The sequence below is a fragment of the Penicillium hispanicum genome (genome assembly GCF_028827665.1).
Source record: "Penicillium hispanicum strain IBT 35686 chromosome Unknown utg000004l_segment0_segment0, whole genome shotgun sequence".
Lineage (NCBI taxonomy): Eukaryota > Fungi > Ascomycota > Eurotiomycetes > Eurotiales > Aspergillaceae > Penicillium > Penicillium hispanicum.
Window position 1 is genome coordinate 2,536,028 of NW_026623196.1, and position 23,810 is coordinate 2,559,837.

General features: G+C 51.5%; 9 protein-coding genes across 9 annotated transcripts; 3 read left to right on the top strand and 6 right to left on the bottom strand.

Annotated features, from left to right (window-relative positions):
- Positions 1 to 490: 490 nt before the first annotated feature.
- N7459_004723 (uncharacterized protein) lies at positions 491 to 6,136 on the bottom strand (the record flags this gene model as incomplete). The annotated part of the gene is made up of 2 exons (XM_056943907.1): positions 491 to 1,658; positions 1,713 to 6,136. The coding sequence occupies 2 exons, from the start codon at positions 6,134 to 6,136 to the stop codon at positions 491 to 493; spliced, it is 5,592 nt and encodes a 1,863-aa protein (XP_056800790.1).
- A 700-nt stretch (positions 6,137 to 6,836) lies between these two features.
- Positions 6,837 to 7,778, bottom strand: N7459_004724 (alpha/beta fold hydrolase; the record flags this gene model as incomplete). Its single annotated transcript, XM_056943908.1, has 1 exon — positions 6,837 to 7,778. The coding sequence occupies one exon, from the start codon at positions 7,776 to 7,778 to the stop codon at positions 6,837 to 6,839; it is 942 nt and encodes a 313-aa protein (XP_056800791.1).
- A 702-nt stretch (positions 7,779 to 8,480) lies between these two features.
- N7459_004725 (uncharacterized protein) lies at positions 8,481 to 9,413 on the top strand (the record flags this gene model as incomplete). The annotated part of the gene is made up of 1 exon (XM_056943909.1): positions 8,481 to 9,413. One exon carries the CDS (start codon positions 8,481 to 8,483, stop codon positions 9,411 to 9,413), a length of 933 nt encoding a protein of 310 aa, XP_056800792.1.
- A 510-nt stretch (positions 9,414 to 9,923) lies between these two features.
- Positions 9,924 to 11,395, bottom strand: N7459_004726 (S-adenosyl-L-methionine-dependent methyltransferase; the record flags this gene model as incomplete). Its single annotated transcript, XM_056943910.1, has 3 exons — positions 9,924 to 10,460; positions 10,557 to 11,078; positions 11,132 to 11,395. 3 exons carry the CDS (start codon positions 11,393 to 11,395, stop codon positions 9,924 to 9,926), a joined length of 1,323 nt encoding a protein of 440 aa, XP_056800793.1.
- Positions 11,396 to 11,908: 513 nt separating this feature from the next.
- On the bottom strand, positions 11,909 to 12,997 carry N7459_004727 (zinc-binding alcohol dehydrogenase family protein; the record flags this gene model as incomplete). Its single annotated transcript, XM_056943911.1, has 2 exons — positions 11,909 to 12,554; positions 12,621 to 12,997. The coding sequence occupies 2 exons, from the start codon at positions 12,995 to 12,997 to the stop codon at positions 11,909 to 11,911; spliced, it is 1,023 nt and encodes a 340-aa protein (XP_056800794.1).
- An 815-nt stretch (positions 12,998 to 13,812) lies between these two features.
- N7459_004728 (uncharacterized protein) lies at positions 13,813 to 14,898 on the top strand (the record flags this gene model as incomplete). Its single annotated transcript, XM_056943912.1, has 1 exon — positions 13,813 to 14,898. The coding sequence occupies one exon, from the start codon at positions 13,813 to 13,815 to the stop codon at positions 14,896 to 14,898; it is 1,086 nt and encodes a 361-aa protein (XP_056800795.1).
- Positions 14,899 to 15,412: 514 nt separating this feature from the next.
- On the bottom strand, positions 15,413 to 18,209 carry N7459_004729 (uncharacterized protein; the record flags this gene model as incomplete). Its single annotated transcript, XM_056943913.1, has 2 exons — positions 15,413 to 17,980; positions 18,045 to 18,209. The coding sequence occupies 2 exons, from the start codon at positions 18,207 to 18,209 to the stop codon at positions 15,413 to 15,415; spliced, it is 2,733 nt and encodes a 910-aa protein (XP_056800796.1).
- Positions 18,210 to 18,597: 388 nt separating this feature from the next.
- N7459_004730 (uncharacterized protein) lies at positions 18,598 to 22,262 on the top strand (the record flags this gene model as incomplete). The annotated part of the gene is made up of 3 exons (XM_056943914.1): positions 18,598 to 18,676; positions 18,729 to 21,505; positions 21,564 to 22,262. 3 exons carry the CDS (start codon positions 18,598 to 18,600, stop codon positions 22,260 to 22,262), a joined length of 3,555 nt encoding a protein of 1,184 aa, XP_056800797.1.
- Positions 22,263 to 22,501: 239 nt separating this feature from the next.
- N7459_004731 (flavin reductase family protein) lies at positions 22,502 to 23,405 on the bottom strand (the record flags this gene model as incomplete). The annotated part of the gene is made up of 2 exons (XM_056943915.1): positions 22,502 to 22,943; positions 22,972 to 23,405. The coding sequence occupies 2 exons, from the start codon at positions 23,403 to 23,405 to the stop codon at positions 22,502 to 22,504; spliced, it is 876 nt and encodes a 291-aa protein (XP_056800798.1).
- Between the last annotated feature and the right edge of the window lie 405 nt (positions 23,406 to 23,810).

A 23,810-nucleotide genomic window follows, 5' to 3' on the forward strand; every position in this document is an offset into this window, starting at 1 on the left:
AGAGGCAAATTCTCCGGGCCAAGGGATGTACTATACACTACACACCAAGCAATCTGTCAATCCATGGTGCTTCTTGGTTCTGAAGTCTTATAGAGTAAACGTGTCCATTTTGACTACTCATCGATTTCGAGTTCGAACACGCTCTATTCATCCTTCTGAACGTAAATAGCCCCTCACCTACGACGGCATTGGGGAGTCAACGCTTACAGTGGAGTAATAGGGAACAATCCAGGGAGTGACCATGTCACGTTGAGGAACAAAAAATATATCTGCCATACAAATGATAAATGCACGGTCGCTATAATCCGAGGCTTGCCAACTCCATAATGCGATTATGCAGATTATGCAGACATCCAACATCGGGGATGGCCGAGTGTAACCCATGCTGAGTGGAAGAAAGAAAATAATCAAACAACTCCGTACACGCTGGCAACAATGCTCGAACAGAATTCGCTCTTCCGCATACCAAAATGCAAACTGTAGGTTTCAATCAAGCCTTGCTTGTAATCGCCTTTCGGCGCAAGACGCCCAGCTCCTCGAGCTTGGTCCACGCCTGTCCCATGTCGGGACAATCGTCGCCCAATGATGGCCGAAGCTCTAATCCATCCAAAGTGTGCAGCGAGCCACTAGTGCCAGCATAGAGTAGAAGTTCCAAGACCCTTCGGCGCAGTCGCGTCGCCTTATCCAAATGGGCGAGATACTTCTGATCTGCCTGCAAATCTGCCGGAGGGATTGTAAAAGGGTCATCGATCTCGACATCATGGTCCGTATGGGCTCCATCCTCCCAGCTGACCGCATGCGCAACAGGGCCATTCTGGGTAAGATCGGCCAGTGCGTACGAGAGTTCTCGCCGGCTCTCTCGCTGCTGAATGATAGCCTTCTCTTGGCCTTTCAGGCGCTTGCGATCTGCCTTCAATCCGTTCCCAGTCAGAGCGGGAGGGTAAAAGCCCACAGTGAGCGGGTTGCCACGAAGATCGAGTTTCCGAAGAGAGCATGGTGTTGCCTTCCCAGTTCGTCCAAGCCGACTCAGAATTTGGCAAACGCGCCTCATTCTCGCGAGCCGGTTGCTAACAACCATGAGCCTGGCAAGGCAGTTCATGCCCACAAGCGGCTCCAACTCGGCGACTGAATTAAAGTTCATGTTGAGCACCTTCAAATTCGGAAAGCTGGACGCGAATTCACTTGGAAGCGAAGGCAATGTACACGCTGCTATGTCCAGAAACTGTAGTCGAAGCAACGAGGCTGAGGGTGAGAGGCACCGTGGGGATAATTTGTTGGACGACAAAAACACTTTCCGAATATCCTTCACAAAGCCCAAATCGATGTCCAGTGTAGCATCACCGTCAAGCCCAGAGGATCTGGTTTGCTCCCGCAGAGACAGGACCTCAAGATTATGGCACTGCTCCAATCCACTGATCGTCGACAGGGAGTTGTGATCCAAATAGAGGAGGCTGACGGAGGAGAAATTCTTCACATCGAATTCATCGATACGGTTGCCAGAGAGCTTCAACGCACGTAGGCTAATGAGCGAGGAAGAGGCATTAAATTTGGTAATTTGATTGGCGCTGAGGTCGAGGCTGGCAAGTGAGGGGAGCCATTCGATATTTCGAACGGACGTCAAGCAGTTGTGACTTAGATCAAGATCACGAAGCCGCGTCCTGGGAGCAGGTGAATACTCAAGTCAACCATGCAAGATCAAGGAGATAACTTACAGTTCAGATCCCTCAAAGTCCACGGCAGTCACTGAGTTGTTACTCAGCTTCATGCTGAGAAGCCCGTTCAGATCAAGTACTCCATCAATGTTGCGAATCTGGTTGTCGTTCGCCTTCAACTCTCGAAGATGGATCAAACCGGAGAAGCCATCCAATGTCTCAATGTCATTGCCGGAGATATCCAAGTACTGCAGATTCGTCAAATGACTCCAGGGTGTGAGGTTAGACAGGCAATTCCTGGGAATCTTGAGTGTGCGCAGGGTTTCCGGGACGCCGCTCAGCTGGCCGATGTCGTTATCAGAAACATCCAGATCTTCCAGGCGAGGACAGAATTCGCTAAGCTTGTGCAACGTAATTAGCCCCTTGTGTCGCAGAACCAAACGACGAACATGTTCCCAGTATGGTTCATAGGGCTCCACGTCAGTGATGTGTTTGATCAAGTCTTCGGTAGCGAGAGCAAAAGTCCCATGAACCTGGCGCAGAGATGCTGGGTGTGTGCGCTGAGCTACATAGCTCATTTCAAGATTCAATTGGTGGTCAGGCTGATTGACTGAGAACTCGGGAAGCGGGCTGAGATGGAAACTGTAACTCGTCTCCTGCTCGGCGGTCTGGACAGGAACCAAGGAGTGATCAACTTCGTTCTCGCCGGGTGTGCGCTCAACGGCGAGTGAACCAGTTCTGCGTATTAGACTCAGATCCTCGCCTCCTTCCTCATTGCGTTCCTCAATTCTAGAGATTGGACGACGAATGAAGGGCCGGCCTGCCACCGAGGTTTCGCGGCCGGCTGGGGGAACGAGGGGACGTTTAGAGTTAGCCGTATCATCTGTACCGGCAGGAGTTGCATCCTTGTGAGCCTCGGGGTGGTTTGACTCGTCTGATTCGGACTGCAAGTCCGAATGTTCGGGGTCGTCTCTATATCCAACATGAGAAACGAGGGGCGACGAAAAGGTGATTGTTGCGACGCGAGTCTGCCTCCTCGGAGGTTGCGAGGCCATTGCAGAGCGGTTTTCACTTGGCCGCTCTTCATTGTGTTTTTGCTCGCGGTTTTCATCAGTGCCCCATGATGTTGCTCTAGTGCCAGAGTTTGGCACGCTCAATGTAAACTGTGTGTTTCCTGATTTCAAGGAACTTGCATTTACTGAAGGTTCCCCGTCCCTTGTGTGAGGCCGATCACTTTTTGTGGGTGAAGCGCCCGTCGAGGACGAAGTGCGTGTGTGCGGATCTGCTGGTTGCTCTCCAGGCAGGCTCTTCGCTGGTGAACTCAGACCGTGGACTCTCATCATCTCTTGCAGTTCGTCGACACTCAAATCCGGAATATCATAGAACGGATCATGCTCCTCACCAGGTGAAGACTGTGGCGCTGGTTGTTTCCCAGAGCCCGCGACCCATTGGTTTTTGGACCGATCGTATTTCAAGCCATTGACCTGCTCGGGGATCAGATGCGACACCAAGTCCGAGGAGATCATCCCTTTAGCTTGGGAATTCTGTGATGAACCAGTTGGCACCGAACTGACACTGAACCCAGACATTTGAGTATTGATTGTCATCAAATCCTGGGCGATATCAGCGGCGATGTCATCAACGGAACTACTTGTTTTTCGTTTTCTCTGCTCGGGGAACAGTTGCTGCGGCCGCTGATTTTCAACACGGGCACTTCCACGCCCCGAGGCCATGTTCAGTGACGTGACAGACTCATTGGTATCGAAATCCCCGTCCTCCCGTTCTTGGTATTTTTTCAAGTAGTCCAATATTTGAGGGTTCAACTCTTTTGGCTCGCGCATTTTGCGTAGATCTGTGCCATCACGGCTCGGAGGGCGAGAGAAGGCCTCGCGCGTGGATTCGTCCTCATAGCTGAAATCACCGTCTTCGCTTTCTGCATCGAATTCTTCAACACGAGCCATCACATCAGCCGGTGGGCCCTTGGCACGTATCAAGTCCATGACCTTCGTTGCCTCTTTCAAATAATCTTGAGTGGTTATAGATCCTTTGCGGGACGAGTCACTGGCACCGGTGATTTTAACAAGCGGAATGTCTCCTTCCAGGGAAAAGGAATCTGAGTAGTCACGCTCGTCGAAATTCGACTCGGAGTAGTCCCTGCTTGGGGCAATCATAGTTCCCTGGGCGGATCTTAGCTGACTAGGAGTGGGGGTTCTGGGTCGCTGCATGGATTGGGAGAGCGCGGGAGGAGCAAGATACTCCCCGTTCTCAAGCTGGACGCCATGCTGCAGCAGGCTTCTTTGTAACAAAGACATGCTATCGGCGAGTTTTGCAGCAGCAGGATCGTCATTGGCATGGGATTGCTCCGGCTCGGCACTATCATCGCGCAAGATGGTACGGCGGCGCTTTGGCGTTGGGTCTAACGCTGCTTTGGGGACCCTTTTGGTTTCCGGAAAGCCTACGTTCTCCTTCTTGTTGAGACGTGATGACCATGTACCATCGCGCAAATAGTCAAAATAACTTTGTCGTGTCCATGCGGATGGCTTTCGGGTGAAACCAGAACTAGCAGACCTTGCGTATCGCACAGACTCTTGCTGCGAGCCCCGACGAAGATATTTCTGACGACCGGAGGACATCTTCCGCGAAGATGGACGGGACCCGAATCCATGGGCCTCATCATAGACCAGTTTATGCTCATAGGAGCTGTTGTCGGAAAAGTCAAACTTGTCAAGTTCCCCATCCCCAAACCGATTCATGCGAGGCCGATTGGCATTTCTAGATGATAGTGGGTCGTTTCGTCGCAGCGATAATTCGCTCAATGGCTCGTGTCTCACATTGAGAAAGCTGCGGCTCTCCCCTTTCCGACGGGCTTCTTCCGAGGGAGAAGGTGGCTCATCCCCATCTGATCCATCACCAAATGTTTCTTCAAACTGACTCATGCGTCGCAAAAGTCTGTTATTCGTGAAGGTATCATGTTCACCAAACAGCTTCAATGGACTTCCCGACGACGGCATTGTTCCCCCCTTTGATTCTACATCACCGGCTGTAGATGGGCGAACGTGAGATGAAGAAGGGCGGGGTAGAGCGGGTGATGCGTTGGTTTGCGAGCGGTTGAAGAGAGGAGAGCTGCGAATTTTGGCGTTCGCGAGCGTTGCAGGTGACATGCGGTGCGAGGGAAAGGGCGAGGGTGAGAATTTATGGTGGAAAGGACGGTAGGCTCCACGGCGATTGAAATCAATCGTCCCCATGGACAGATCTTGCGGCAGAGAGTGACTGGTCACATCCAGTAGGCTATCGTCTTGCGGTGATCTGTCAAGACGAGGTTCGCTGTGGTTGTAGAAGAGGAAGCTGTCGCTGGCCGGGGAGTCGGGGCGGCTGCCAGTGTCTACGGACAGACTCTCGAGTTTGTTGGTGACTTGTTTTAATGCCGATTTGATCACTTCAGACGTGCCATTTCCATCGAGCGTGTTGGGCCGGGTGAAGGTAATCGGCGTGATCCCTTCGTTGCGAAGATCCTCCAGTCCGCTGGCCGTTCGGATCCCGGTGTGCTCTATCTGGGACAACTCGTCCTGCGTGAGATCTCTGTGTCGAGGTCGCTTGTCTGCCCACGGTGCTCGATTGACCGTGCCAAAGGGTGACTCGATGCCGATTCCCGACAAGTCGTCCTCGGCGCGCTCTGATTCGTGGCCGTGGGCGTCATCCTCATTCCCCCTCAAAACACTCTCCGGTCTAGACGTCGCGTCGGTGAAATCCCATAATGCGTCATCCTGTTTCGTAAACGCGATGGAGTCTTGTTGTCCGGTGGCAGAGCCTGGCGTGGGTGGTTTGAACACGCTTTCGAGTCCCATTGGCGCGAAGAGGTCTCGTTGCTCGCCCGTGGGGATCTCCCCGCGGACTAGGCGTCTGCGCCATTCGGGGGTGGCCGCATCCTCTTCTTGGCCCTTTTTCGGTTTGATCTGGACGGTGTCTGTACTTTGATAGCCAGACTGGCTGGATACGTTCGAGACCGATCGTAGCGGGGATCGCGTATCCATCGCCGACGGCTGCTTGCCAGCCGCACTGGGGATGGGCTTCGCGCTTGATTTGGGTGTAGACTTTGCGATCTTCGGGATTGGCTTGGGACTTCTTGGGCTCTTGGGACTCTTGGGGGTTGATTTCGCAGGGGTGGGCGAGCGCAGCTTGGACGGGGTTTTGGGAGTTCGCGGCGTCTTGGGGGTCGGTGGTTGTCTTCTGATGAAATGACACGGCCGGGTCACTTTTCTCTTGTCGGCCGAGGACTGTTGTTCCACAGATCGGCGGGCAGGCACAGGAATGCGACTGGGGGAATTCTGCACGCTGCGCCGAGGCGAGGATTGCAGCGACTTGGGCGGGCCGGGGGTGGTAGGAGAAGCAGGGCCCGATGGGATGGAGTGGACTGACGGGACTGATGGCGCTGATGGCATTGACGGCCAGTCGTCCGACAGACTGTCGAGCCATGGTTGGCTCATGATTTGTTATGATTAGCGCGGCGGCTCGCGTCACAGTTGGCGGGTCGCGCCCCGATGGAGAGAAAGCAAAACAAAGGGCTCAGGCCAACATGGAGAGGTGAGGCGAGCATGGGAGCTGGGAGTCTGCAGTTTTCTGGGGACTGGAAGGAAAACAAGGTCGACGGTGACGGTGACGGTGACGGTGACGGTGAGGGCGGCGATGCGGTGTTGGTCCGGGCTGCCTGCTCCACTGGAGCTCCCTGGCTGCTTTCTTGCGCCTCAACTCCCGTCGATTTCCATACAATCGGGACCTCGGGGGAACCTTGACTCGACATCCCCATCCCATCCATTCATGGAGCCGAATTGATCATCTTGATTCTTCACCCTCCCGACTCCAACCTCCCCGCTAGCAGCCAATGGCGTCCAGGATCCAAATCTGTCTGGCCTGATTGGCCGCGCGCCGTCAGCGCCCGATGTGTTGTCAGGGTTCCACTCCGAATACTCGCCTCCGACTGATTCTTTGGCAGCAAATTCTCTAATTGCTGGTGAAAGTCCACGATTCATCACCCAAATCCTTAATTCAATGCTATAACTTGTGGCGGGAAGCCTTCTCATGGTCAAACTATTTACTTGGTACACAGAGCTGTTCCATCACCATCGTGCGTTGCAGCCTGCGATTCACGCTTTTGCCGCGCATATCCAGTTCGATGCGATGAAATGTTCAATGCAAATGGAGCACCCAAAAGACTTCGTCTCGAATGACCTCCGGTGCAACATACTGTAGATTATGCGTCCGGGCTTTACCCCCGGGAGATACAAACCGACTCTGGCTGGATAAATGAAGATGTGCCCGCTGGCCCTGCTCCTGAACCCGTGCCAGATCCCTCAAACACAGGCCCAGCCGATGTTGCGCATCCCGAGTCCCATAGCCATGAGCGACGCCAAAATCGTAGACCTTCTGAAAATCGGCCGCGAAATTGGCAAATATCACACTCAGTCGATGATCCGCAAGTGGCTGAGAATCTTCGGGCAAGGCTGCATTGACGCTGTCCGTGCTGGAATGGACAAACCCGCTCTCGACTTCGGTGGTCGGCTCGTTTCGAATGTCATCCTGCATGATGTCGTTATATTCCTCTGGAGATACGCAATAATTCTGGTCCAGACCAATGATCGAGTGGTAGCGTGAGTCTCCCATCAAGGTGTGCCAGTCGGTAGGGAAGGACGGTACTGCTCTTGCCGAATCGACAATCACCATACCAGCCACACGCTCCTTGCCATGCTGTCGAAGGAATTCCCGAACGAGGACTCCCCCATACGAGTGGCCGACAAGCACGTATGGTGGCTCAACTGCGGCGGCTTCCAGCAGTGAGGATAGTTCTTGTACCCGGTTCTCCGCAGTAAGTGGCCGTGGTGAGTCCTCGCTGCGGCCGTAGCCTGCTCGGTCATATGAATAGACACGGGCTTTCTGAGCGATGTGTCTTTGGACGGCTACCCATTCGCGCTGTCCACTGCCCAGGCCGGCCTCGATGATAACTGCCGGTTGCAGAGAGCCGTTGATCACTTGCCTGGATGGGCCCGCTGCGGATAGAAAGAGACGATGAGTTCCGATAGAACACAGACCACTGCGAGTGCCATGATCCCACGAGAGTGATGCATCCGTCATGTTGGTTTTGTGCGTAACAATGGGAGGGTGTGAAACAAAAAGTACTTCGACGGTTGTCGAGTACGAGTTTATTCCCCCGTGAGCCGGATAGCTCTTTATACGGCCCGGGCTTGTGCTCTCGGTGCAGCTGCTTTGTCGAGACTGTGAGTCAGAGATGGACCCGTTGGTGACCTTGTAGGGAGTTGGATACGAGCCGCTGTTTCCTCGGGTGGATGTTTGAAGGATGAATTTGCGGAAGAGCGGAGATATAGGAACTCGGTTAATATAGATCACGCCGACACTAGTCTCGAAAGCAGTCTAGACTTATTTTAGTAATTTTCAGCACTCGCCAGTAGCTACTAAAGGGGCGATAGTAGATTTTTGATTTATTCTTTTAATATTATATGATCTAACCTGACTTTGTTGAAAAAACCAACTAGGTAGCTAGGTAGCCACAAAGTCAATAGACGAAGGTAGTAGAAGGTAGGAATATAAGGCTTTTGCCTGTCTGGTTGTAATGGTTAATGACTCTGCACGCTACTTATATCGGTCCCGGGTTAGTGGTACAAAGAAGACTGCTGATCTCTGGCACGTTCTTGGGTATCCGTCATTGTTACAAGTATACACGCTAAGAGTTATAAACCTACGGTGGTCTCAATATTATGCATTGCCTCAAATAATGTGTTATTAGCTGATTGCAAAAATCGCGAACATTTGGGCATGATGACTTCCCCAACAGCCAGTTCTACCCGCCAAGGCAGGGTCCTGTTAGATCCTTGGCCGCTTGATGGAGTTCATTATGCATACATCGATGTGGAGCAGTTCTTCCGGAAACTATCCTCAATAGCAACTACTTTCGAGGATGAATCTCGTGCCAATGGGCCATGGATTTTATTCACTGACGTTGATGAGCAAGCATTCGATGCTATTCAGAACTCAGACTCTGAACTCTCACATTCGTGCGCCAAGATTTACGACCCCAACAACTGCATTCTCTGGGTCAAAATGGAGTCTGTTTTTCACGGCACGGCCGCGATGGGGATTACGCGATGGATGGAGAACAAAATCACTGAAATGCAGCTCAACTCCGAAGTTCTCTTCACCGGCGCAACCAACTACGAGATCGAAATATTGGATGAAGCCGGAAACCAATGTGTGGATGACAATGGGTCGGTTATGGTACGTCGCAAACGGGCAGACCAGACAGTGCACCCATTCAGCGTCCCACCACCTCGCACGATGCAATGGCCTTCCCTCATACTCGAAACCTCTTACACAGAGCCAAGACGACATATTATGGAGGAACTTAGACTCTGGCTTCTGGCTTCGAACAACGAGGTCAAGTTTGCGATGGCCGCTTTTGTCAATCAACGACGTCAGAACATCTCGATTGAACAGTGGGAACTGATTGACAGACCTACTGAGACCGTCCAACACCGATATACCTTGAACAAGGTTCAAGGGATATCGGTAGAGAAGCCGAAAGATGGCCAAACGCCTATTGTCCGGGGGAGGTTTGAAATCCCATTTTCAAGCATCTTTCTTCGAGACCCCCAAAACAACGAGACCAATCTCGTTATGACTAAGGAGGATATCATCCAAATTGCTCGACAAGTTTGGGCGGTGAATTCAATCATGATAGCCCGTGGACATTAAGTTTAAGTCGAAATGGGTGGACCTTGGTATTAATGCTTTATCTTACTTCGTCCTGCACTCCTACATCAGGAATCCGGGGTGTTTAGCAATACAAACTCGTCGATGATGCCACCAGCCAATGGCCTTGTCAGGAGGACGTTCTATATTGATCTCAGATGTTCGATAGTCTCTAATAAGAAGATAATGCTCATGAATATATGTAAAGATTGGACTGGGAGAAATTCTATTTATATAATTCAACTATTAATATACGAGTTTATTTTAATTCCATGTGTAAATCACTAAACCTAAGAACCATAATACTAATATATAACGGATATTATCTTTGATTAAGTTTCTAGGAGATAGTTGAGATGGTTGTTCGCCGTGGCTTCGGTCTAACCTGAGACCAGAACATGTCATCCATCGTCCAGCATCAACAGCTCCAGAGATCGCGGATCATCCACTAAATTTATAAAATGTACACCGTACGAGTACCACATGCGAAGTTATCAAGACCCATCAATTACGTTACGGCTCAGCTACCGAGCCCAACTCTACCTCCAAAACAGACATGTCGCTCCCAAACGGCTGGACCACATTCACCAACTTCAACCTCTCATCCGCCGCAGCAAGCAGCGACTTCCAATCCTCCAACTCGCGTTCCTTGCTGTTGAAAATTTCCATCATCGTCATATCTCGCACCCGCACGATGCGTTCGACAGACACCGGCACCGATCCCGGAACGGGCAGCACCGTGTCCATGATGAGCAACCGAGAGGATTCCGGGGTCATTGCGGAAACAAGCTGCCGAAGAATGGTAATGGCCTCGACATCGGGCCAATCATGCAGGATCATGCGCAGGAGATACACCGCAGCGCCTCGAACGGGCTGCGGCTGAGTGAAATCGTGTGCTTGGAAGGTGAGTCGCGACGCGATCTCCAGCGGCATGGCAGAGGTCGCGTCCCGGCCACGATCGGTGTTTGCCGACATATCTTGCACCACGAAGTTGAGATGCGGAAAAGTCGTGGCCAGCTTGATGGCGGAGGCACCGCTCGATCCGCCCACCTAATCGCAGTGCGAGGCAGAGGTAAGTCTGATTTCTCGGATTTACAAGGGCTGTCGTCATGTTTGACGCATGACAAGCAGAGGGGTATGACTTACATCTACCACGATGCTCCCCATCTTGATCTTATTCCATGAGAAGCCATTGACCAGATGCTCCAGGTCGACGCCTTTGCTGCTGGTCACGTTGCGCATCAAGGCTGCAAATTGGCGCATTTTGGCTTCGTCCCGAGCGACGTCATCAAAGTATGGCAGATCCGTGTCAAAAGCCGCGTTGAAGGCCGTCTCATTCTTACGCACCGTGGCGGGCCCCCAGCGCTGATGCGCCGCTGCGAGGCTTAGAGCCGTAGGTGCTGTCAATGTACAAAGATGGCTTGCCCATGCCCGGACATCGTCACTGCGTGCCAGGAAGGCCGAAGTGGCGGAATGCTTGACATGCAGTCCGTCTGGCTGTTCACGGAAGAGCGTATTCGTCATGGCCATGCGCATGATGCTCTTGAGACGCTGGTCGGGGACCTGTGCCGCAGCAGCCAGGTCTGCATAGCTGATAGGCTCGTTCAACGGCACTAAATGGAAGATATCATATTGAAGGAGCCAGGTGATGCAGGCAATATATTGATACTACTCAGTAGTTAGGCACCGTACACTTCCGCATTTAGAGCAAGGGGGCTTACCCCGGTGGCCATATTTGGCACAAATTCACTTGGACCCAACGCCAGCTGGAACATCTCGAGGGACGCCCCAATCAGATCAGACAACGACTGTTGGATCCCTTGTGGGGCCGTACTTGGGACAGTAGTAATTGGTCCATCGCTGTCCAGCGACGGCTGGGGCAGATTGTGTGCTGCGAGGTATTGGCTCACGACGCTGGCAGACTTGGTGATCTTCCAGCTCAGCTCTTCGAGTGGCAGATTTGCCTGGGCGGCTTGGAGTGACATATTAATAGACTGTAAATAGTAATTGAACGACAGAAACGTGTCGAGTCCAATCGCAACGCTAGGCGCCCGGTAGTTATATATGCCGGAAATCCGGCCTGAGCCAGCTGATGGAAATCGCCAGCGTGAGGCATACCGCGAGGGTATATTGGATGGTTGGGATCGGACTCCGAGCTCTCGGGTTTTGGCGTATTCTCCAATGTCCTCCACAAGCCGAACTCAGCTTCCTGCCGTTGAGGAGGGCCACACTGGCAGAAAAAGACCTCTGCTCATTGGCTAGTACGAGATGATATGAGTCGATCAATACACATCCACGGCGATCGATGGAGCGAGAGGGGATAAAGGACCCAGCAATTGGATGCGCTCAAATCGTATTACTGACGTTTCACAGATGAACAGCCGGACCGCGATGACGAGCATATCAAATCAGCCGACAATGGTCGAATTCAAATTGATTCAAATTGGGACTTGGACACTAGAATCATCTGCTCGCGCGCGTCCCCTCTGCGCTCCCCTTCACACACCCACAACGTACTTGTTTCCACTCACGCCGCCTTTCATCAACCTATCCAACCCGGGTTGGATCGCTTCCAGACCATGGCCGACTACTTCTACCTTGGTGGGTAGTTTGAACTGGCCACTCTCCAGGAGACTGGTCAGATTCGACAGCACGGCCAGCCCCCCTTCAGTCCCAAAGATTTGACGACCAAAGAGCACAGTGGCCTTGACGCCGTTGGGGATAGTCACATTTTGGCCTGTGGTAACCTGAGAATAAAGCTGAGGTCCACTCGGGTTCAGCGCAGCGAAGACGTCGGGCTGATTGGCAGCAGCCGCCACAGCGTCCAGGATGGCATCAACCCCAGCACCACCGGGTGTCGCAGCCTTGACCTCCGTCGTATCATCCTGGGAAGTTCTTTCAAAGCACTTGGTAGCGCCCAAACTGACCAGACGTTCATGATGCAGCGCTGAACTAGTGGTCAGGATGGTCGCCTTGGGCAGCGCCAGACGCAGATATTGAATGGCAGCCGCGCCCACACCAGAGCTACCACCCAGGACCAAGATGGAGTCCAGCTGATACTCACTGGAACCACTTGGATTGAGATGCGGCAAAGGCAGGTGCAGGCCCACCGTGACTGCGGCCGCGGCAGTCACGGATACAATTCTATCGGTGGGTGATTAGTCGGTTGTCTGCCAAGGGCCTCGGTATATGCACCTTGCTGAGACTTACGGAAGGGATGCAGCCTCCTCGAATGTCAATGCGCTGGGTTTCTTGGCCACAAAGTGAGCCGGGACTGTGAGTATCTCCTGGAAGGCCCCGGCTCGAGGGTCCATGCCGGCAAGGGTAAAGACTTCGTCGCCCGGCTGGAAGCCTTTCACCTCGTCGCCGATGGCCTCGATGATGCCAGATGCATCTACTCCAAGCACAGCGGGCCATGCTTGGATCATGATGGCAAATGCGCGATTCTTCCAATCCAAGCCGTTCAACCCCACAGCCTTGGTGCGGATTGAGATTTCATTGGGGCCCGGGGTCGGCACTGGAACAGGAACCAGCACAAACTGGCCACCCTTCTCCGGCAGTTGATACTGAAGCGAAGTCTTGGGCATTTTTGGGGCTGCGTTGGGGTCGGAAGTGTAGGCAGAGACAAGACAGTAGAGTGAACACAGTGATTTCTAGATCCGCGTCGAGGCTGTTTCAATGTAATCGAGAATGACAAAAGGGATCTATAGAAAGTACAGCGAGTGCTTGACGGCTTAAGTATATCGCCATCACAGTAGAAGCCATCAGTATGTGATGAATGCGGATTTCAAGCATACTATCCCCGTCAGGACCGGAGTTAAGTCGCTGTTAAGACCGACAGAACAGGACTCCTACTTGTCACTTCATTGGCTTCTGGGATGTTATGAAATTAGGATTGTGAGAAGGATTGTATTGAATGACGTGTTGCTTTGGGATCGGCTTCTAGGGGATATGCCTCACCTCGCATTCCGATACCCAAATTGTACTAGTAGCAGAATATGACGAAGAAAAACCCTCATTTTAACATCACTTGGTTCTGTTCTATTCCTCACTTGATTGACTGATTCCTATCGTCTTGATCATCGCCTCCTCTCTCTCTCTCTTGTCTCAGTATAACATACAAGCCATGGATCTTATCGAGGGACTTTGTTTTGATAACGGGGCAAAGTGCCTTGCTCAACTAGGCAACTTCTCCAGGCTACCCACAGAAATACGTTTGATGATCTGGGAATAGCTATTTATCCAGATCCCCGGAAATGCCTATAACCCTCCCCAGCTCACAGGAAGCGTTCTGTCTATTCTACGTTGCAGCCGCTTTCTCTACAACGAGGTCTCATATCACCTCTACCACAACCTCACACACGCAATCCAAATACGGCCACTACACGATGAGCGAAAATGGATGTCCGCACGAGTGATATCTAAACAGTCCGACACTACATGGGACCTGAGAGATATCGCTGCCGTGCAACGACATATCCAGAGCTTTCCTCATTCTAAGACTTTACACGGAGCCCTCCATGTTGAGATTACACGACTAAGTAAATCGGATTTGGGCCAAATTGTCGAAATATGGCAGAAGACAAACAAGTTTATTGAAATAGTGCAAGGGGCAAGCCCAAATCCCCATGTGCACGTCTCGCTCACAGGAAAATGGCGTCACACGGGCCGGCTAGTCCATAGCGTTGTATATCCCGAAGGATATAGACCAAATCACGACATCGCCATCATCCCATTTACTCGTCTGAATGATTGGGATTACAGCTTACCAAAGTATATTCGCACCGCGCTTTTCCTCGAATCACAAAGTCCTCATCCGTCTCTACTTGATCAAATTCGGGAAAGAGACGGCGCGCGAATGAATCGGTACCATTCTATTTGTGGAAATCAGGGAACATATGACGGTGTCGACCTTGAGCAGTGGCTGACAGAGACTCGCATCTTCCTTGACAGCCAATTAGATAATCTCCCCGGAGAGACCGCTGAGCGACTTCGCTTGGAAAGGTGTCTCAACTGGTATGAAGACGGCGACAAGTGGACGTCGGCGTACGAAACCCAGTTTATCGCTGACCTCGCAGCCAATCCCGAGCTGATTGGGAAGTTTGACTCGGACCTTTTGCATATCCGTGAACGACATAAGCTGACAATGCTGCTGCATCATGCAATACACGAGCAACTACATTATATTGAAATGTGCGGGAAATCAGCGCCACACGGTGCAGAGAAGCAGGACCTGACAGAAGGCGTGATCGACAATGTGGACCTTCATACGCGGTGGAATGAGAATATCTGGTCTACGAAAATGAAAGGTATCAAAGTGCATAGAAGTTGGAATTCGAAAAATTGGTCCAAGGTCTACACTAGGGTCATTTTTGTCAGCTTGGCACGACTCCAGCACCCAGGGCATGATGTTAACTACACTTTATACACCAATGAGATTAGCAACGTGGGTGAGTTTAGTCGCGTGTTGGCTTCTCGCCCTAGATGAGATGTGCAGTATAAGTGATTCTTGTTACAAGCAATTATTCCAAAACAGAGAGAGGGCTGGTGAGACTTTGTCGTTGTTAGAATACCAGGGCCCCCCTGCGGCCCGGGAAACCCTATGCAGAGCGCTAACTCCACGTTTATTATGAATTCCATTCATTTCAGCGCTTCTACGGCTTCCATTTTCGTAGAGTAGAGTAACTGGCAGCTGCTGCATGTACGGGTGCAGATACTAGGCTCGTACTTGCTCCGTACAGGACAAGAGGCGCGACAGGCAAGTAAAACACGTTATATGTAGACAGGTCCTAGGATCCCAAAAAGACTCGGTAAATATGTTCCTGGCCTTTGAGACAAATACTGATGGGTCAAATAACTACGATAAACAACCAACATATCAGTCTATGGGGAAACATTTAGGTATTCATTGCTCCTCGAAACTCCTTCGGTACTCGATATGGGAATGATTGTTACACACTATGACACATGAAAGACCACGGATGTCGACCAGCCGCAATTGCTTAAACAAGTAACCTTTCAAAGGAATACTTGCCAACAGCCTTGCGACGTAGATATCCAATCTCACGATTGGTTCGACTCTTACTCTCACCAGTTGATTTCTTGACCTTGGTTCGGGAGACATCATTGGAGATGGGTTTCAATGACAGGGGAAGCATCTTGCCACCAACATCACCATCGTATCCATCTTCCCCCTCACCAGGCCGAGTGAAGACCATGAGGTCGGCACCATTGATCTTCTCATAACGTACAAGGTGAGACGGTGTCGTAGCGTCTGCATGGGCGTCTGTACCGATGGTCTCAGAGACGGCCACTTGGTCCGCAAAGCGAAGGTACTCGTTGAGGACACCTTTCATATAGGTTGCCTCCTCAACACCAGCAAGTGCAGCAGAAACCTCAGATTTCATGTCGGCAATCAACTCCATCTCACGGCTCGCCGCAATAGCAGAGTCGGAGTCGTCGCCGAGGTCGTTGACAGTGGGAAGAGCGGAAATCCAACCAGACGGACCCACGGCATCCACGGATGCACTCATCAGGTCACTGATTGTCTGCAAAGACAGGGTAGGCGTAACCTGATCAAGAGTGATTGGCGTCGGGGGGTTTTCAGTGAAACGAGACATATAGCCGCCCGTAGCAAGGGAGAGACGGAGGTGATCAACCATGGCGATAATCTCCGACCGTGAGAGTGTGGAACGGAATGATTTGATAACAGATGGTAGGGGTTGGGAGTGAATCTTTTGAAGGGACGTGTTCAGACCTTTGAAGATACTCTCCAGGGTCGCCGTCTCACCTCCCAGGTGACGTGCGAGCTCTTGGGTCGGGGTGGCAACATCACCATTGGTGATAGCACGAGCGGTCTCTTCCAAAGTACTAGAGTGCTGCCGAGCTAGGTTGAGGAAGTATTTGAGGGCGCAAGCTACCTCATCAGAAGAAATGACGGACGGCCCGCCCAGAACTTGACTGATGCGCAACAACGAGGAATCCACACCAATGAGGGCTTGAACAAAAGACCCGGTTGGGAGCGTCTGAAAAATACGTGGCTTCCAGTCTCGACGCAGAGCAATTTCAACATTGTCTGGGGACAAGTGACCCAGTCGAATGAGCCAATCGCATGTCTTCTTAGGCCATAGCACAATCCGTAGTTGAGATACTGTAGACGGGTCCTTTGAAGCAGAGTCATCCAGTGCAAATATCTTAGAAATAAGGAAAAGAGTGGATTCCAGGTTAAACAAGCGGTCGGGCAATGTACCGGGAGCATCAGGAGAACCAAAGTAAGCGAGAACAGCTTCGTCGAAGCTTTCAGAATCCTGCTTTCTAGTCGCCTCATCCACGGCCTTGGTGAGAGAGTTCCACTTTTCAACCTGCTCTGGCGAGGCAAGACGAAGCGAAGTCATGTATTCAGAGCGGTGTTTCTTCGATGAAAGGTTCCACTGCGCAGAAGATGATCCGATGCCCCGCCCGATGGCATCAATGAGAAGACCATCGCGAGAACGCTTGAGAGAAGGTCCAGAATGGCCATGAAGGGAAGTCAAATCGAACGCGATGAGCGTATTACCCTTCGTGGCCACTGCAATGCCCAGTTTAGCAAAGTAGCTAATGAAGATAGTAGGGCCAGCCACGGTTGGCAAAACATCCCTCGCGGCGATACTGCGTTGAAGGGATTGGTATTGCGTGTCATATACAGCCACTGAGGAATGACTGGCGCCTATGATGCATTGCGGCGAGATGCGCATCACAGAGGAGAAATTCTCCTCGAGAACAAACTGCGAAGTCAAAGTGGGAGAGTACTGAGACATGTCGACGTTGAAAAATCCCCTTTCAAAGGAAAGCTGTAATCCAGCCGATCCGGAATGAAAGCTCCACTGCAGATCCTGGGAATTGACTGAGTCGAGTCCAGTGGGGACCGGTACATGGAACGTCTGCAGGTGTCGCATTCGTTGAGACTCTTCTTGAGATCCGGACTGTGAGCTTGCAGGGATTGAAAAGAGCTGAACTGTAACATCCTTCAAGGTGATCTTTGTAGAGTCCTTCGGGTGCGACACCAGGAGCAATATAGATGGTTCGTCGGGACCAGAAGTCATATGATCTCCAACGGCTAGAGCGAGCAAGTCCTGTCGCCTCTTAAATAAGGCTTTTTTTGCGTCCTCGAGATCTACTAAGAAACAAGAATGAACAGTGTGGCTGCCGGGTATTTTGGTGTGCTGAATGCTCCATCGCTGAGTTTTCAAATCGGACGAGAATCGGCGCACTCGTCCATCCTCATGAACGGCCAAAATATCGAAAGGATCTTTGTCATCCTCGGTGTTGAAGGGAACAATTCCCACGAAGGTTGTTGGGCTGCGCGAGTCTGTGATGGTAGCCGTCGACGAAGAGATTGCAGGTGCCGTCGAGCCATTACTAATCTCCTCAACGAAGCATTTGATCTGTTGTTCGGGTTTCGTCACAGCGGTATATGTCTGTCTTTTAACTGTCGATTTCTTGGACAGCTTCCGGCGCACAGAGCAGGGCCGGCACGAGAAGGTCGATTGCGGCGGGACGGCGTACGAGGTCACCAGCTTGGGCGTTTGGACCTGAAGTAGATGCTAGGTCAGCTTGATTATGAACAAGAAGAGTGTAGAGTGAAGGGCCTCTGACATTGTAAATATTGACCGCCTCCCCATCCACGGCGACCGCAACTTCATAGCGTTTGCGTTTTTTGGCATCGGCGAGACTGTAGACATCGCCAATACGGGTCTTACCCGTAGAAGCATGAAGAGGGCGAGGCAATTGTGCCAGCACTGAAGGTGACTGTAAATCCATGACTGAGAACAGTCAAAAAAATCTCTATGAGAACTCTGCTGCCGTCTCCCGTCAGGGCCTGGTGAAGCCGCAAAGCCGTCCCAACGGGGAAATCTGAAAAATTTTCGGGATAACAACGGACCGGACATATCTGGCACTACTCCTCATCAGGACTAGCCCGCTCCATCCTCTGGCCGTGGGTGATGTAATCAGCTGACATAAGCTCCGTCGACGCGCCTCTCGCGTCGAGCGTGTTCTGCAGCTTAATTGATAACTGTGATAAAGATCTCTGGCTTACCTCTTCATTCTTGGTGGAGGTGGCCTGGGACTCCGTCGCCGGTTGAGGCTGCATGATCTGTCATCTGACGTCTCTTGCGTTTTCTCAATGATCAACTGAGGTCACCCATACATGGATACTGCGGTATCCAATCCACTGGTGGCCATGGGGCAGGGTGACCAGCAGGTGCTACACCCTTTCTTCCGCCAAGGTATGTATGTTCTCTAAGGCTTGCCTTTTTTTCAGCTCACACTGATCGCCAGACTTTGGAATTACCCCAAAACCTACATCCACACCATCGACTGCCCCTACAAGCCCTGCAGAAACCCATGGCTTGGACAACCACCTCCACTCGGCAGATAATTCCCTTCCATACGTGACTGAAGGGCCAAACTTCCCAATGGAAACCGCCCCAGACTCCAGCGCTATTACCGAATTGACTACCATGAGCCCGGAAGAGGACGCCAATGCGAGCCGGCGGAAAAGGCGTAAGACCGACAAGGCTAAAGCGACAGAGACAGATGCTTCACTCAAGACTAGCTTGTCGGGGTGGCTTGGAAAGGATTCTGCACCACCATCACACACTGGTTTCTCTTCCAATACCGAGCCCGGCTGTACTGCACGTCTATCCCCTGGTCCATTGCCCGAGCCCCCAAGCAGCAACAGCATTCCCGCGGCACACCCGTCTGCCATACAGTCTGGTCCACACGAAAACAACATAAAGCAGCGGAAGATTCTCAAACTTAATACCAATGGACGACTTTTGAGCTCTCCGCCCACCAGCCCACCTGGCACGGCAACTCAGAAACGCAAAGCGAGCCGACGCGGCAGGTCGCGAAAGGAAGAAAACAAGATAGTGGCTATCAAATACACCCTTGATAGCGACAGGAACGTTGCCAAAGTGATTGATGACATACTGAGTGGTCACAAGCGGCTTGACCCGCCTATTCGTCGTGACGTCCAGCCCTCCAACAATGTCAACGAGCCGCCAAAACCCACGCATCCTTTCTTTATGAAGAAAACCTCTCAAAAGTCACACCCTGTGTCCACAAATGACAAGTCCAGGATCAGCTCGCAAGTTGCAGCATCTGTCAATCCAACAAAAGATGTATCCGAGCCAAAGCCAGACACACACAGCTCGACCAAACCGCTATCATTGTTTAGCCACCGTATCAAGTTCCCCGAGCTCATCGATCCACTCTGGCCACCGCGTGATCTTGTACACATCAGACCAACTCATCAATGTCCATTTAAAGTGGACTATTCCAGAATTCTTCAACGTGATCGCAAGAAAGCTAAGACATCAACCGTGTGTGTGAGCGATTCTGAAAACGCCTTTTTAACCAGCACTGCGCTGGCACGCAAGACAGGCAGTTCGTCCTCGGCTTCTACCAGTGATACTCGGACCGCCTTGCGACTGCCGGGCCGACATGTGACCAGTGGACAGACTCTACAAATTGCAATTGACACCCAAATGTCATGGGCTTTGCCGGGTCAATCTTCTGCTCTCCGTCCTCCGCCCGCTGCTTTGATTACGAAGCTTCGGTCAAATTTGCTCTCATCATTCTCGGCCTTCGACTGTGGACAATATGAGTCCCAGCTATGGGCCCACAAGTATGCACCTAAATCGGCAGACGATGTTCTTCAGCCCGGGCGAGAAACTCAAGTTCTGCGTGACTGGTTACGGCATCTAAAAATTACGGCTGTCGACACTGGCAAGTCATCTACAGAAGTCACTAAATCGAAACCGAAGCGTGATAAGAAACGGAAGACCCGAAGGAAAGCAGCCGACAAGCTCGATGGATTCATCGTTTCTAGTGAGGAAGAGGCCTCCGAGATGGACAACCTTTCTGGCTCGGATGATGAATTGGCGGGCGCTGTCACTGTATCATCTCACCGGACAGTTATTCGCTCTGGTGACCTAGGGTTCTGCTCCCAGCACGGAGCAGATAAGAGCCGGGTCTCTAATGCAATACTTCTGAGTGGACCCTCTGGCTGTGGCAAAACCGCTTCGGTATACGCGGTTGCCAAGGAGCTCGACTTTGAGGTGTTTGAGATCAACTCTGGCAGCCGTCGAAGTGCCCGGGACATGCTCGAGAGAGTTGGCGATATGACGCGGAACCACCTTGTTCATCTCCTCAATGAACCTGACGACTCCACTTCCCGCTTCAGGGATACTTCCTCGGCCGACGACTCCAAGCAAAATAAACTCCTGGGCTTCTTCAAAGGTCAACCTTCGAAAAAGGCGACTCCTGTTGACGCAACTTCCCAGTTCAGTGCCAAGCCCGACTCCGAGACCAAAAAAGCTCGAGAGCAGAAGCAGTCGTTGATTCTCCTCGAGGAGGCAGATATTCTCTTTGATGAGGACAAACAATTCTGGTCGGGTGTACTGGCCTTGATCAGCCAATCGAAGCGACCAATTGTCATCACTTGTAATGATGAGAGTTTGGTTCCTATTCACGATATGTCACTGCACGCCATCTTACGATACCAAAAACCCTCCCGTGATCTGGCTTTGGACTACCTTCTGCTCGTTGCTGCGAACGAGGGACATGTCCTCAAACGTGATGCCGTCGGCAGGCTCTACAACGGGACTGGTATGGACGTTCGGCGTTCTCTTATGGACTTGAACTTTTGGTGCCAGGTGGGCGTAGGGAGTGAAAAAGCTGGACTGGACTGGATTCTCCCCCAATGGCCTCCAGGGTCTAATGTGGATCATAATGGAGACCGGGTTCGCGTGCTTAGCCTCAACACCTACGAACCTTATATGGGTTGGTTCAACCGAGACCGCCTTTGCAGCGAAGGCTCCTTGGACAAAGATATTGAAGCTTTGCACAACACTTTCAACTATTGGGGATTAAGCATTCAAGACTCAGAGGATGCCTCTGGGCCCAGTCAGGCTGAACAGTGTTCTAGTCATCAATTTCAGACCAAGTCAAGATTGGACCAGCTGGAACTTATCAGCCGCGAAGCTGATTATTTGGACATGAGAAGCACGCTCGACATTCTTTGTTCTGGATGTCCAAAGGACACAGCCAAGGTAAGTCTACCTTACTGAGTTTACATATAGAATCCCACACTGACCTCTTTTGCCTCAGGATGTTGTCGATATCACTGCACCCCCTCCACCTGAATCTCATCGATCCAACTATGTTGAGGCTTACCCGCTTCTCCATGCCGACTTGCAACCCGAATATTCGTCATTAAGCGAGGCCGTTGGTGTCACCTTCGGTGCTCTCCTCTCCCGAGTATTCCGTGCGACTGCTGAAAACATAGAGTCAACCACCGTGGCTCGATTGTTCAATAGCTGGGCAACGTCCTCAGCTCGTCGTCGTATTTTCCCGACCACTTCGTCGGGGTTCCAGAAGGTCTTTGAGCCGATTATGCGTGCCAACTATACAATGCCGCTTCCCACCGGGAGAATCTCTCCATCGTTTGAAAACGGTCTTGCTCCTATCACCGAGGATCTTGCCCCCTATATACGCGGCATCATGGTTTTTGATGGCCGCTTGAAGATTTATCGCGACAATCTCTATGCAGCGTGGTCTCAGGAGCAGGGACGCGTAGAAAAGCGCGCTCGAACCACCCGCGCAAGCCGCGCGGCTTTGGAGGGAAGTGACAAAGCTTTCACGCGTAGGGAACGATGGTTTCCCGATGACACAAATTACTACCTAGTTCAGGGCACTGGCATGCCCGAGTGGCAAACTGCCTTGTTTCATCTGGGCCATTTTCAGGTGCAGCCTGTGTTAGAGGCTACTGGAGGTGCCAGTGATCATGACAATGATTCTGAGCTTTAGGCTCCTGAAGTTTAGTTTATAGCGGCATGATCTATGGGGTCAATTTACCACACGACACGAAATGAACATTATTATACGGGTTTCTTCTATGTTTTCGCATCCCCAGGTAGACCATTCTCCTTGAACTGTATAAGGTTGCTAGGATGAAGCCTTGGCTAAGGTTGTTCCTGTCGTCAAATCAAATCTAGTGTTTCCTAGAAGATTAATTCCCTATTGTCTAGCCGGCCAGCAATAGCGCGCTACTCTCGGTCTGGCTTCTCTGCATCCAGCTGCTGTAGTCCATTTTTGGGGACTTCGTCATTCCATCTCCTCCGCGGCCTTTCAAAGATTGAAACAACTCGACCGTATGAGACGCCACCAAGCTGACCCACTGGCCGCAGCTTTTCAAGATCGATATGGCTGTAATCCGCATCCGCCGTGCCTTCTTTAACCCAGAACCGAGTCGCCTTAATCAAGACATTTGCCGCGAGGCTCATCCCAGGTTGTTGGCGATGGGTGAATTCTTTAATGTCGATTACTTTGCCCTCAATATTGAGCACGGATTCGGCGACTCTTCCAGGCTTCACGGTTGAAGAGGGTATTTCGTGCAAACCTGGGATATCCCACTCAGAGGCACCGTACGGTGCATCAATCGAGGTCGCATCTACAGCCTCAATCATGTTCTCCGGTGTTAACGACACACTCTCCAGTCTCCTTCAAATTCCGATACGTATCCTTGACCTGGCCCGGGCGAGATGAAAACCCGACTATGAACATTGGAGGATCATGGTCGATCACCTGGAAATAACTGAACGGAGAAAGATTCTTTTGGCCTTCCGAGCTCACGCTGCTGATGAATCCCACTGGCCGTGGCGCAATGCCCGAGACAAGCAGACGGTAGTTGTTAATCATGGGCCGATCTGCGGCATATGGGTCGATCTCCTGGTGTTTTCGACAAATATTGACATCGTTATCTGGGACTCTTTCCCCATATTTCCAGTCTGGATAAGGGGACTTGGTCACTTCGATAGGTTTGGAGTGTTCGAAATCTGGACGCTTGGCTTGTGTCTCTTCGAAATTACCAACATCTGCAACGATCTCGTAGTTCTTTTCGGCTGTAGCAGTTTCACCTCCTGGAACAACTGCCGACGCTGTGTAATGCATTCGTGGATTTGGGGGTTGCTAGTTTTGCCAGCCCCAACCGTGAATTGACTTGGTAGGTCTAGTCTTCGGATTAGTGCTAGCTATGGAGGCAGATTCTGGGCGCTTACTGCAAGGAAAGAAGCCGACCAAGGGCCTTCGTTCGTAGCATTCCCAATAGCTTAACTGCGAGCAGGTCTACTCTGCGAACTTTCGGAAATATTGGCACTGATACTGACATTGGGGAACGAGATGTAAAATATCGGAAACGGCTTCCGACAGTTGGCTCCACCATCCGACATGTTCAAGACCGCTTATTCACCCTTGCATAGAAGCTTCAGTCAACATTGATTATATGATAGAATCAGGGGAAATGGCCCATTGAGTGCACTTGTGAGCAGAAGGGACGGAGATCTACCCCGTGGGAAA